This window comes from Drosophila miranda (assembly GCF_003369915.1).
Source record: "Drosophila miranda strain MSH22 chromosome Y unlocalized genomic scaffold, D.miranda_PacBio2.1 Contig_Y5_pilon, whole genome shotgun sequence".
NCBI lineage: Eukaryota > Metazoa > Arthropoda > Insecta > Diptera > Drosophilidae > Drosophila > Drosophila miranda.
In genome coordinates, this window is record NW_022881647.1 from 546460 (window position 1) to 559922 (window position 13463).

Sequence of the window (13463 nt, forward strand, 5' to 3'; positions counted from 1 at the left end):
TCCGCGCGTAACAGCCTTCTGCTGGTGTCACACGGGGCACTTGACGGTGCAGTAACTGCATCGCCTCTTGAAAGATGCAGTCATTGCATGTCAACGTCCAAAGTAAGAAAAAAAAAAAAAAATTAGTGTGTGAATCGAAAAGATACATTATTACCCGCTTAAAGCGAATGGATTTGAGAGCCTTTTGAATATGTAAATGCTCCTTGAAGAGATTGAAAAAGAACAGAGCACACAGAAACACAGCACACCCATGAATTGAACAAGATTTCACGTTTATTAAAAGTGTGTTTAAAGTGTTTTTAATACTTCCCATATTTATTCTTCCCGAATTCTTGGTAGCCTACTTTTAAAGCTAATTTTTAACGACTTGGGTTCTCCGATTTATTTAAAATATGTTCCGTTTTGTTCAATGACTTGTTGCGACCAATCGACATTTTTATGTCGCGAAGAAACACTTTAAAATAAATACAAAATATTATATTTTTGGGAGGTATATGTATTTTTTTGTAATGAAAAATAAATTTGGCTTAAATGTTTTCTTTTTCTGGGTGTGGATAGTGCTTTTAACCAGCGAAGATGGTTCCATTTTAAGTATTGGGATCCTCCATTTGTAGATTTCCAATTTTTTACCTAATATGTGCAACTTAAGCCCCCAAAAAACCTCTTGGTTAAGTTAATGGTTGTATCAAAATTCTTAAATTCCCCTCAGAGCAGACCTGTGTGTGGAGGGATGCCACATCCCACCCACATGTGGGACACTCGTTTTATTTTGTTGATTTACCCCGTGCTCTCGTGTGCCCGTGTCTTATTTACAGCGACTTTGGGTCGCATCGAGTCAAATTAATATTTAATTCGTGTGCGTTTCCCAGGTTGTATTATGTGTATTGTGTATTTGGGCTCTGGCAAAAGGCTTGGGCAAACAGCACGCTCTCCTTCGTCCTCTGGTTATCATCAGTCTTCATATATGGTGGATGCATGGGTTGGGATGGGATGGGGGGATAATTGGGTATGTCTTCCTTCTCCTTTTGTCTTCAGCGAAATTTGAAACGCAGGGTGCTGGGGGGAGAGCTTTGGGATCATCGCGATGTTTACCTGGAGCACTCACTCGCGTTTTTGAGGCTATTGAAATATTCCGTTTGACCCGAAAACAAACACATACTGTCGTGTGTGGGATGGGGGCAAGTCCCGAAAAGAAATTTCAAGTCGAAGCTTGTTTGCTCCTGCCACTGCTCCTGCCCCTGACCTGTCTATAAATTTCCGGCTGTTTACAGCATTTGCTCAAAGAAGAAGATGCCTATGACTCTGACTCCTGGTCGTCTCTCTGTTAATCACTGTTTTCATTATTTCTGCCCGACTTTTGCTGATTCGCACAATCGGCAGCGGTTATCACGCCGTCGAATGGGTGGAGGGGAGGTCCTACCCCCAGAGTGCAATATCGTGCTGGAGCACGATATTTGGCCTGGCAGCGGGGGAAGGACACGTGGTAGTAAAAGGTGGTGTCCCGAGCAATCGTTATATTTTCTAGTCTAGTCTTCACTGCATATCGAACTGGGAGGCACGAATCAGGCCATGAACATACGGCTGAGAGAACTCCTCGACGACAGCATCGGTCATCTGATGCAGCCGGTCGTCCAGCTCCAGCCACTCCTTCTCCTCGGGCAGGGCACAGATCTCGGTGTAGTAGCGCAGCTTGTGGTCGCGACTGGTGCTGCGCAGACTGACCACGAAGCCGTTTGTGAAGGTGAACCTGATCATCTGCTCGCTGGGAACCATCGGCAGTCGCGCCTTGCGATCCGCATAGGCGGTGTCCAGGCCCTTAGTCAGATCCCGGACGTGCACCACCTCGAAGGCGCCATCGAAGATGCACTTGGGATAGGTGCCCGGCAGGTCCTCCTCAAAGTTGCGCAGCCGCTCGAAGATCTGCTCAATCAGCTCCGGATCCTCGCAGGTGTAGTACGAGGAGAGCGTCGCATGGTAGCCGTACATGTCGTAGATCTCGCGCAGCTTCTCGATGAGCGTCAGGCTGCGGCTGGTCCGCAGGTGGCAGGCCATCGTGGCGAGATGCGTGGCCGCCGTGATTCCATCCTTGTCCGCCACATTCATGCCAAACATGAAGCCCAGAGGCTCCTCGAAGGCGAAGAGAACCGTCCGGCCAGCGGCCTGCAGCTCCAGCGCCTTGTTCCCCATCCACTTGAGGCCCGTCAGCGTCTCCACGTGCGTGAATCCTTCCGCTCGGGCAATGGCCCCCGCAATCCTGGAGCTGACCATGCTCGAGAGCATGATGCAGTTGCTCACGTCCGGCTTGGACGTGCGCGCCCGATAGCTCTCCAGCGCCCACCAAGCGAGCAGGGCTCCCAGCTCGTTGCCCGTGAAAATCTTCCAGCGACCCTTGGGATCCAGTTCGGCAGCGGCCAGGCGATCAGCATCCGGATCGTTCTTGATAGCCATCAGCAGGGCCTCCCTTCCCTCTGCCAGGGATCAGAGAGATCAGTGATTAGATATACATACATATATGCAATGGAGTGTCTGTGACTCACCTTCCGGATTGGGATAGACGAGGGTGTGGAACTCCGGATCCGGATCCTTTTGCTCCGGCACGGGGATGAGCGGCTTGAGACGCGCCTGGTAGAAGGCCTCCCGCATGAAGGAGTAGCCCACGCCGTGCATCGGCGTGTAGATGAACCGCAGTTGGCTGCACTCGTTCGTCTCCAGGTGGACGGGCGGCAGGAGCTTCTTCAGCATCTCATAGTACATCGGATAGATCTGGCGGTAGGGGTCCTCGACCAGCGGGCTCGCCGTCAGAATGCAGAGATCCCACGAGGAGGGCGTCGGCTCCAGGTTGGCCATAATGTCATCGTAGATCTTCTTGTCGTGGGGCGGCAGTATCTGGGCCCCATTGGCGGCGTACACCTTGAATCCATTGTCCTCCTTGGGGTTGTGCGAAGCCGTCACCACAACGCCCGCCAGGCACTTGAGCGCCGAAACGGTGAAGGGTATGAAGGGGGTCGGTGTCATGCGATTGAACAGATACACCTTGTAGCCGCTGTTGAGGAACACCGCCGACGTCAGCTGGGCGAAACGCTTGCTGTTGTAACGCCCATCGTAGCCGATGACCACGCCCTGCGTCTCCCGCTTCTGGATGCTCGGATAGCAGTCGGTGAGGTATGCGGCCAGCCCCTGGGCGGTCTGGATAATCACCAGATCGTTGATGGAATCGAATCCGGCTCGCATCCCGCCCCTCATTCCCGCCGTGCCGAAGGGTATGCGATTGCAGAGGCGAACGCGCAGAGCATGCCAGTCCTGGTCGTGCACCGCCTCGATCACCTGGTCCAGAGTGGCCTCGTTGCGATCCCACAACACCCAGTTCTTGATCTGCTTGTCGAGATCCTCCTGGCCGGACAGCTGCAGCGAATTGAGCACCTCGGCGGGCGTCTTTGGGGTCTTCTTGGTGGACATCTTCTAGGGCCAAATCGATGATACAATGATCACTGTTTACTATGAACAATTTTGTTGTCTGTGTGTTTTTTGTCGGATGTGTGTGACTGGTAACCCCTGACCTACCCTCCCTAGGATTTGCATGCTGTTGCTCCCTTCGAACGATTGAAAATTTATGCCCAAACTCATTGCGATTTACGAGCCCCCAGAGGGGGGCCAGAGACCGGAGACCAGAGACCAGAGACCAGAGACCATGGCTAAGCTCCACATCAACCGCAAATTGAACCATTGGCAATTTGATTTGGCCTGGCCATTGGATTTATAGCCTCTTGCGGATGCCAGAATGCCGGAAAAAAAACGAAAGTTGAAGACGAGAGGCAAAGACTGTCCACATCAGAATTGATATATATATGTATATATATGTGTATGTATAGATTATTTTATGAACTGTTTCGCTCACTCTACCGGTCTTTGTCCTTTCTTTATAGCAGCATTAACATGATTTCAATTTGACATCAATTATGCAAAGCGAGTCTAGGAGCCCAACATCTTCTCTCCTTCTATGTGCTTTTGGCGTCCATTGGTGTGGGTAATTTGCAGAGCAGTAATTGGGTTACCCATGCAACATGCAACATTCATCAGCGGGGGGGGGGGGGGGGGTCGGGTGGGGTGGGGGGTTGCCTCATGCTGGGCTGTGCCTCATGTCAATTGCATTCTAAACATTCAACGGCAGTGCTTTCAGCTCCACAGCTCCTCATCGGCATGCATTCGCATTTGGAATCCGTAGTGGCAGCATTAGTTAGGACCTCACACACACATTGGAAATGCATTTCGCGTCAAATTGTCAGAGTGTTAATTAAAAATGGACACTTGAATAGGCAGGAGCAGGAGGCGGCCACTCACATGCACACATCGAGCTGCAGTTGCCGTTGCCTACTCGGCGGTTGTGGTAATTGTCCTGCACAACCTGGCCCCCATACCCCCCCCCCCCCCCCCCCTCTCATGCCTCGTCCATAATCCTCCTGTGGCAATGGAGATGAAAGAAGCTGTTTTTGCAAGCCGCACGATAGTCCTATAGAGGCAGAAATCATTGTTCAACAGTGGACGTCGGCATAAGGAAAGAGCCTTTCAAGGTTCAATGTCAAAATGTAGAAGCTCCTTCGTGAACACTTTTTTGGTTCAAACTCCCTTCAGAAAAAGTACGATACACTCAGAGAAAATTGGCATTGTATGGCATGCATTGGCATGAAACATTCGGCTTTAAAATAGTGAAATTAAATAGAAATCGACCGACCCATATTTAATTTAATTTTAAAAAAGCTTTAATATATTAAATTTTTACAAAACATGCTAAATCTAAAAATACAAATATTTAATTGAAATATGAAATATATTTTATTTAATCTAATACGCGAAAATTTCGTGTGTTTGTGCTTCTATTCCTCCCAAATGGTGCGGAAATGGATGGTATATATTTAGTACGTATGCGAATAGGCTATGAAGTATTCTTCACCTTCCAACCACTAACACCCCATATAAAATCTAGGCATAATCAAGTTTGCTTTCATCTGGAAGCAAATATGGAGACCAATATTCAATATTCCGCTTACCCGAAAGTGCTGACCTGATTCAAATGGCTTGTGTTGCTCATCGGGAAAAGAGCAAGAACCTCTAATTGAGGCACCAATAGAACCATTGAAAAGGCTTCAAAGAATATCGAGTATTTGTACATTAATGTATACAAAATACAGGGATCAAATCCATTGAATTCTAAGACTTGCACTCGTACGGGTATTCCCTTAAATAAGTAGTGTTGTTCCTTTACTTAACACTTTCCCACGCCATAGAAAAGTCACATATTTCACGCCCAATCAAACCTCAAGTGTCATAAAGCAATTTCAAACTCCACAAACGATCAATATACCCGTAATCTATGTGAAATTAATGTGAACTCACTTGGAATACTTACGAGTATCGAACAGACCAATCTTCAGCTTGATTTATTAGCTCTGGTTTTTGTAAGACGCAAGTAAGGGCTCCACTTCTGATACGATACCCATTCCCGGGCCACTCTTCTAATGGCTTTATCTATTGGATTTGTTTTAAGTGCTTTGTGTAACGTATCCACATTTGCATAGAGAATGCCTAGGCAGTTTCCGAGAACGAAAATGTCTCTCTCTCTTTTCTTGCGGGCACAAATATTGAGTGTTTACGGCCTACGAGTACGGCTCCCTTAGGTAATCCTCCCCCTGGCCTTCTGGAGTGGAGTGCAGCCAGCCAGCCATATAATGCGTTTGAATAATTTTAATCCATGGAAACTGCAGGATTGCTGTTGTGTGAATTTTTTATGGCACCCGCGAGTGTCCTCTGCGGCAGAGGCAGACGCAGAGGCAAAGGATGTGTGTATCTTCTGATTTTCAAGTTGTATAACTAACGCCTATCGAAGCTATTAAAATGCTAATTTTCATCCAATCCTTCGCAGGCCCCAAGAGAAGGACCCGAAGGTTCGGCTTCAAGGCGAAGCTATCCTCATTATACCCAAAACTCAAAATGAGTATTGGGGTATATTAGATTTGTGGTAAAAGTGGATGTGTGTAACGTCCAGAAGGAATCGTTTCCGACCCCATAAAGTATATATATTCTTGATCAGCATCAATAGCCGAGTCGATTGAGCCCTGTCTGTCCGTCCGTCTGTCCGTCCCCTTCAGCGCCTAGTGCTCAAAGACTATAAGAGCTAGAGCAACGATGTTTTGGATCCAGACTTCTGTGATATGTCACTGCTACAAAAATATTTCAAAACTTCGCCCCGCCCACTTCCGCCCCACAAAGGACAAAAATCTGTGGAATCCACATTTTTAAAGATACGATAAAACCAAAAACGCAGAATCGTAGAGGATGACTATATGTTCTAGAGTGTAAAATCTCCATCAGATCGTATAATTATTATAGCCAGAATCAAGAAAATAATTTCATTCTTTCTCGCTCTGTCTCTCTCTAACACACAGGTTTCATGGTCGGTTTTGCCAATTGCAAAATATGAGTTCAAGGGTCTCAGAACCTATAAGACCCAGAGCAACCAAATTTGGTATCCACACTCCTGTGATATCGGACCTTGACCGTTTCGTGTCCAAATTTCGCCACACCCCCTTCCGCCCCCGCAAAGGACGAAAATCTGGGGCATCCACAAATCTCAGCGACTATTAAGGCTAGAGTAACAAAATTTGGTACACACACTCCTTTAAGATGTCACTATAAAACGTATATCTCAGAATTGCGCCCCACCCTCTTCCGCCCCCACAAAGAACGAAAATCTGTTGCATCCACAATATTGCAGATTCGAGAAAACTGAAAACGCAGAATCATAGATAATGACCATATCTATCAGATTGCTGAATCTGGATCAGATCGGATCATTTTTGTAGCCAAAAGCAAGAAATCAATTTGCAGTGGCTACGCAGCGCCCGACGTCACGCTCAGACTGATTTTCTATCTCTCTCGCACGCACTCTTTGTCGTGTCGTTTAATATTAGCAGCGTCTGCCGGAGGAGAGCCATACTGACTTAGTATCGGGTATAACTGTAGAGTTGCGGTGTCCGCAGCAACTCACAACGTTCCCCCTCGTTTTTATCCTATGTTTAACCATCCTTCCCTCTTTTGAGTTCCATCAGAATTAAAACCGAATCATTCATTTCATTCGCACTCAAATTAAAATTGACATTTTTGTGCGTGAATTCTGTAAATACTATCTGACACATTTCATTCGTATTCGTTTGCCTAATGCCAATCAGAATCAGGCCTTTCCAAAACATTTTCCTTTGCCATTCGAAAAGTGGTTTTTAATGTCTAGACCTGACATTTAAGACCCGTTTCGAAAGGAGCAGCATCTGGTGCCATGACAAATGTGAAATAAATGCAAATCTCTGCTGAACTTTGATGAATCTAATTTGAAGCGTCAATCCAGGGGCTGCAGGGGGACACAGTGGACACAGGACCTCATCTGTGTGTGCCCTTTTCTTTAATGCCGCCCCGCCCACCCCCTTCTTTGTGAATAGTTTGAATCGCCTGCGACTGCAAATATAAATTTCCTGCAATTTATTTCCGACGCTTTTCACATTTTCATATTTGCCGGAAAATGAAATTTACATCATTTGTTTATTTGTACCGCTCATGTCCTGTCCTTCCGCCTGCGGTCTTCCAGCTCCAGGGGGAATACTCCAGTCGAAGATGTGCAAAAAATATGAAAAAAACCTCGTAAATTTGATTACCTCCCGAAAAACCACAGAAAACGAGGGGGAACGTTGTGAGTTGCTGCGGACACCGCAACTCTACATTTATACCCGATACTTAGAATGGCTCTCCTCCGGCAGACGCCGCTAATATTAAACGACACGACAAAGAGTGCGTGCGAGAGAGACAGAAAATCAGTCTGAGCGTGACGTCGGGCGCTGCGTAGCCACTGCAAATTGATTTCTCGCTTTTGGCTACAGAAATGATCCCATCTGATCCAGATTCAGCAATCTAATAGATATGGTCATTATGATTCTGCGTTTTTAGTTTTCTCGAATCTGCAATATTGTGGATGCAACAGATTTTCGTCCTTTGTGGGGGCGGAAGGGGGTGGGGCGAAATTCTGAGATATACGTTTTATAGTCAGATCTAACAGAAGTGCGGATACCAAATTCGGTTACTCTAGCGTTAATAGTCTCTGAGATTTGTGAATATCCCCAGATTTTCGTCCTTTGCGGGGGTGGAAGGAGGTGTGGCGAAATTTTGAAACAAACTCGTCTCGGTTCGATATCTTAGGAGTATGGATACCAAATTTTGTTGCTCTAGCTTTAATAGTCTCTGAGATCTAGGCGCTAATGTTTTACTCTAAGCAAAGCCGGCTATACTACGTGTGTGTTAGAGAGAGACAGGGCGAGAAAAAATGAAATTGTTTTCTTGATGCTGGCTATAACAATAATACAATTCAGATTCTGCAGTCTAAAAGAAATAATCATTCTCTACGATTCTGCGCTTTTGGTTTTCTCGTAGCTTTAAAATTGTGGATGCCACAGATTTTCGTCCTTTGTGGGGGCGGAAGTGGGCGGGGCGAAGTTTTGAAATATTTTTGTAGCAGTGACATATCACAGAAGTCTGGATCCAAAACATCGTTGCACTAGCTCTTATAGTCTTTGAGCACTAGGCGCTAATAGGGACGGACAGACGGCCAGACGGACGGACGGACGGACGGACAGACGGACAGACAGACATGGCTCAATCGACTCGGCTATTGATGCTGATCAAGAATATATATACTTTATGGGGTCGGAAACGATTCCTTCTGGACGTTACACACATCCACTTTTACCACAAATCTAATATACCCCAATACTCATTTTGAGTATCGGGTATAAAAAGGGAAATATATTTGGTTGTTGTTTGTTTGCATAATATTTTGGTGGGTGCTTGGAAAAGTTCCTTTGAGATTAACGCACTATGTTTATGTATTAGATGCAAATAGAAAGGATCTTCACACATGGCTGGCCAAAGGGTCAGAAATCCAATTTTGAGACTCCCTTCAAGAATCGCATGAAAATGGCTTGGGGGTAAACAGAGGACAAGCATTTTTATTGAACATCAAATTGTCTTCCCCTGGAGCCCAAAAACTGGAAACTGGAGATGGAGCTCATGATCTGTCTCTTGCTTCTTCTGCTCTCCCGAGTCTCCCTTCAAGGCCTTAATTGCCAGCATTGATTCCATGTTCATCTGGCAGGTCGTAAGCGGTTTGGCAATCACCATTAGAATCATCCTCCTGTATCCTCTGGCCCGACGGTTGTGCCACACGAAGGGTGTGGGGGATACTCGTACCTTGTTGCCTAATCATCAGTCGAATGTGGAGGTGGATAGGGAGCCTGACGCGTGACACGACTGTCAGCGCTGTGGCTTCAAAGGGTTGAAACTTTGATGGAATTGTTGGCACTTTTCCACGCGAAAATATCACCAAAATTGTGTGCTCTTTTTGCCGCATTAATAAAAGAAGTAAATCAGAAAGGGATTGCCGAATGTGTGTGTGTTTGCGGATAATGGCACGGATAGGAAGGACTAGTGCTGCAGGGGTTAGGTTAAGACAACTCCAGTCGGTTTCCCCAGTAGTCACAGGAGACCCACAGTCCACAGGCCTGACACCATCAAACGTCGAGTGTTTTGCACCAAAGTCGGAGTAAATGGCTTCCTGTCAAAGGACAACTCTTTGGCTGTCAATTTGTTTTGCATGCGGAATACGAGGACTCCAAGACATCTGAGGACTGATAGATTGATAGAAACAGAAACACAGCCTCTGAAAGGTAAGCACTTTAAGGGCCAGGACACCCCTCCAAACGATCCATTCCGAGGGCCGCGACGCAGACACAATTGTGAATTGCGAATTAAGGATTATTGTCATGTCCTGGCCGGCCAGGGGTGCCGTCTGGTGTGCCTCCTGCCACCACCAGGCACTGCCTCTGTGACAGTGTGTCCTCCTTTGAGTCGCCGGCCCGCAAAGCCGACGACGACGACGACCGGCGATGTGGCAAAAACATAAAAATTATTGATTATCAGCATTGGCATCTCAGTGTTTTTGCTCGATTCGGTTTTGGTTCGGCCACGGGATGGGGATGGGGATGGGAAAGGGGATCGATCCCATCATTAAAATCATTGTGCGATATCGACACCTTGGCCAGCACTTTTTTCCAACAGTGGTCTGGCAGTGTTCGCCAGTGGCAGTGGCAAGCAAACGCAATAAATAGCATCAGAGCAGAGCAGAGCAGCAAAAAGTGAGATCGTTTCGCTTGTCGCCCAAGTGTTGTCATCAGGTTCTGCGGAATTCCTGCCACAGACTGTGGCAAGTACTCAGGAGGTTCTCTGAGGGAGTTCGGAGAGAGAGAGACTCAGTCAGACTGTGAGACAAGAGTCTCAGTGATGTGTTCTGTTCTGTTGTGATGTGATGCGATCGTCCATCATGCAGGGATGACAAGTGATCAAAAATGCAGCAATATTTTACAGCCAGGCCAGCAGTTTGTTGGCCGTGTTTACAAGTTGATCGCTGATGAACAGAGGCGGCCCTCTCAAGGAGATGGCAGTGTGACACGAGAAATATTTAACAAGCAATTATTAGATATTAATAAAAAAAGAAAGAGTTTTTTAAGGATTGGTATCTTTAACATATTGGACTCTTAAAGGATCATGTTTTGGCTAGAAATATGCAGGTAGGTCTAGGGGGAATCATTTTTGAGCGGTAAGTAGACTATGGAAAGACAAGACATTGGTTTTTGAGTAAGGAATAGTACTATAATATCTTGTATATGTTTTTAATCGTGTTACGTCAGAATGGAGGCTACGATCCCCATCCCCATCCCCGGCTGCCATCTCTTTGACGCATTTCATGTGCTGTCCCCCCATTGGCAGCCAACGGCAGCAGCTGCTTTCTCCTTAATTGTCCTTGTCACTTTGTCATTAGCTTTGGCTTTTGCTTATGCTGGGCAGAGGCTCATAAATATTTATAAACGACTGCCACTGGGCACTGGCAGCATGGGGCACCGGCAAGGGCAGATTTAAGATACTCGAACATTGATTAAATGTTTAACCGCCCGAATATGGCAGGCAGTTCATAAATTAAATCAAAAGGGTAGAAAATCAATTAAAAGTGTCGCCCGAGTCTACTCGGGCCACTGTCTGTGGCTCTAACTGTTAATGGTTTATGGTTTATGGCTTATAGGAGAGACCGACCTACTATAAAAGCCAACAATTATAGTTCATAAACGAGGGGGAACGTTGTGAGTTGCTGCGGACACCGCAACTCTACAGTTATACCCGATACTAAGTCAGTATGGCTCTCCTCCGGCAGACGCTGCTAATATTAAACGACACGACAAAGAGTGCGTGCGAGAGAGACAGAAAATCAGTCTGAGCGTGACGTCGGGCGCTGCGTAGCCAGTGCAAATTGATTTGTTCCTTTTGGCTATAAAAATTATCTGATCTGGTCCAGATCCAGCAATCTGATAGATATGATCATTATCTATGATTCTGCGTTTTTAGTTTTCTCAAATGTGCAATATTGTGGATGCAACAGATTTTCGTCCTTTGTGGGGGCGGAAGGGGGTGGGGCGAAATTCTGAGATAAACGTTTTATAGTGAGATCTAACAGAACTGCGGATACCAAATTTGGTTACTCTAGCCTTAATAGTCGCTGAGATTTGTGGATGCCCCAGATTTTCGTCCTTTGCGGGGGCGAAAGGGGGTGTGGCGAAATTTGGACACGAAACGGTCAAGGTCCGATATCACAGGAGTGTGGATACCAAATTTGGTTGCTCTGGCTCTTATAGGTTCTGAGATCCTTGAACTCATATTTTGCAATTGGAAAAACCGACCATGAAACCTGTGTGTTAGAGAGAGACAGAGCGAAAAAGAATGAAATTGTTTTCTTGATTCTGGCTATAATAATTTTACGATCTGGTTGAGATTTTACACTCTAGAACATATAGTCATTCTCTACGATTCTGCGTTTTTGGTTTTATCGTATCTTTAAAAATGTGGATGCCACAGATTTTCGTCCTTTTTGGGGGCGGAAGTGGGCGGGGTGAAGTTTTGAAATATTTTTGTAGCAGTGACATATCACAGAAGTCTGGATCCAAAACATCGTTGCTCTAGCTCTTATAGTCTTTGAGCACTAGGCGCTGAAGGGGACGGACAGACGGACGGACGGACAGACGGACAGACGGACAGACAGACATGGCTCAATCGACTCGGCTATTGATGCTGATCAAGAATATATATACTTTATGGGGTCGGAAACGATTCCTTCTGGACGTTACACACATCCACTTTTACCACAAATCTAATATACCCCAATACTCATTTTGAGTATCGGGTATAATTACAAGCACAGCCAAAAGAAATGAGAGCTGCTTACAGCTAGAGGCAGGCCAGGCCCTCAGTCTCCTTCGGCTTCAGGCTGCATGCTGCACGTGCCGCGAATTTTCGAAACGAATTTGGAATTCCATCAGAGCCAAAATCAGTGGCCGTCTTTTGTCAGGCAGGGATCAGCCAGAGGCAAAAAAATGGAGTGGCAACTATTGACCATTTATGGGCATTTGGCTTCCTATTAAAAATTATTACTTAGTCGCCTTCGATCCTCCGCAAACAGCAAATTACGGATTCGCTTTTTGTCGGTCTGTCAGCCCCTAGTCCCCCACTGCCTGGATTCACCTTTACTGTGGATCGGATCGTGCTCAGCAATCAAATCGAGTCAAGGAACAAGTCGGGGAACTAGTTTTCCGCAGGCCTCGAAGTGAGCTCCACTCGATTTGGGCCTAAACGATTTGTGGGTACTCGTATATTTACGTTTAGCCACAAATCCATAAATATTAAATACACCAGAATGATTCTTGTACGGCTTTGATTCCTTTTCGGGCATTTGCCATGCAAATTTATGCCCAAAACTTTAATGAGATATATACGAATCTTATGGGTCTTTCACTCTCTACATAATTACTTTTCTTAGCATCCAATTACTTTCCAAAAATAAAGCAACACCTGCTTAAATTATTAAGTAATTAACCGAATACCCCAGTCGCATAATCCTTTTCGTCCAACTTTCTCGTTGGGGCTCATTAAAATTAATGTTTTCGGCCGGAGCCGGAGCCTGCGCCTCTCCCTGCCCTGCATATTAATGGCCCGAATGTCCGCGGGGATAATAAACCGCTAATAAGAAATTAAAAGACCCTTGCTCCCCCGACAGCCGACACCCGCTACAAATGTTTGAAAGATTTCCCAGCATCGCATTGGCCATAAAAATTAACTAATTGGCAAATGATGGAATCAACGGCCTTCCATCTAGGTACGAACGGGTTGTGGAAAGGCAGGGAGCAGGTGCGGGGGGGACATGAATTTTTAAGTAGCCGTGGCATTGGGAACGCCCTGGGAGTTGGCACTGGGTTCACGATTCTCGAAATAAATGCTCGCCAGTGGATTGCCTTAAATCTGGCTGTTGTTCAATGACGTTGAAGGTG

The 13463-nt window shown here is 46.1% G+C and overlaps 1 protein-coding gene across 1 annotated transcript; it reads right to left on the reverse strand.

Annotated features, from left to right (window-relative positions):
- Positions 1–1500: 1500 nt before the first annotated feature.
- On the reverse strand, positions 1501–3554 carry LOC117195109 (glucose 1,6-bisphosphate synthase-like). Its single transcript, XM_033399763.1, has 2 exons — positions 2538–3554; positions 1501–2468 (listed from the first exon to the last, which is right to left on the reverse strand). The coding sequence occupies exons 1-2, from the start codon at positions 3454–3456 to the stop codon at positions 1534–1536; spliced, it is 1854 nt and encodes a 617-aa protein (XP_033255654.1). The 5' UTR covers positions 3457–3554; the 3' UTR covers positions 1501–1533.
- Positions 3555–13463: the final 9909 nt, after the last annotated feature.

What these genes read in the sequence shown, in the direction of transcription:
- LOC117195109 (XM_033399763.1), bottom strand. Translation starts at nt 3,456, where the DNA reads ATGTCCACCAAGAAGACCCCAAAGACGCCCGCCGAGGTGCTCAATTCG. An exon ending in CGTCTATCCCAATCCGGAAG is followed by an intron (nt 2,469 to 2,537) that starts GTGAGTCACAGA and finishes GATCCCTGGCAG; the next exon opens with AGGGAAGGGAGGCCCTGCTG.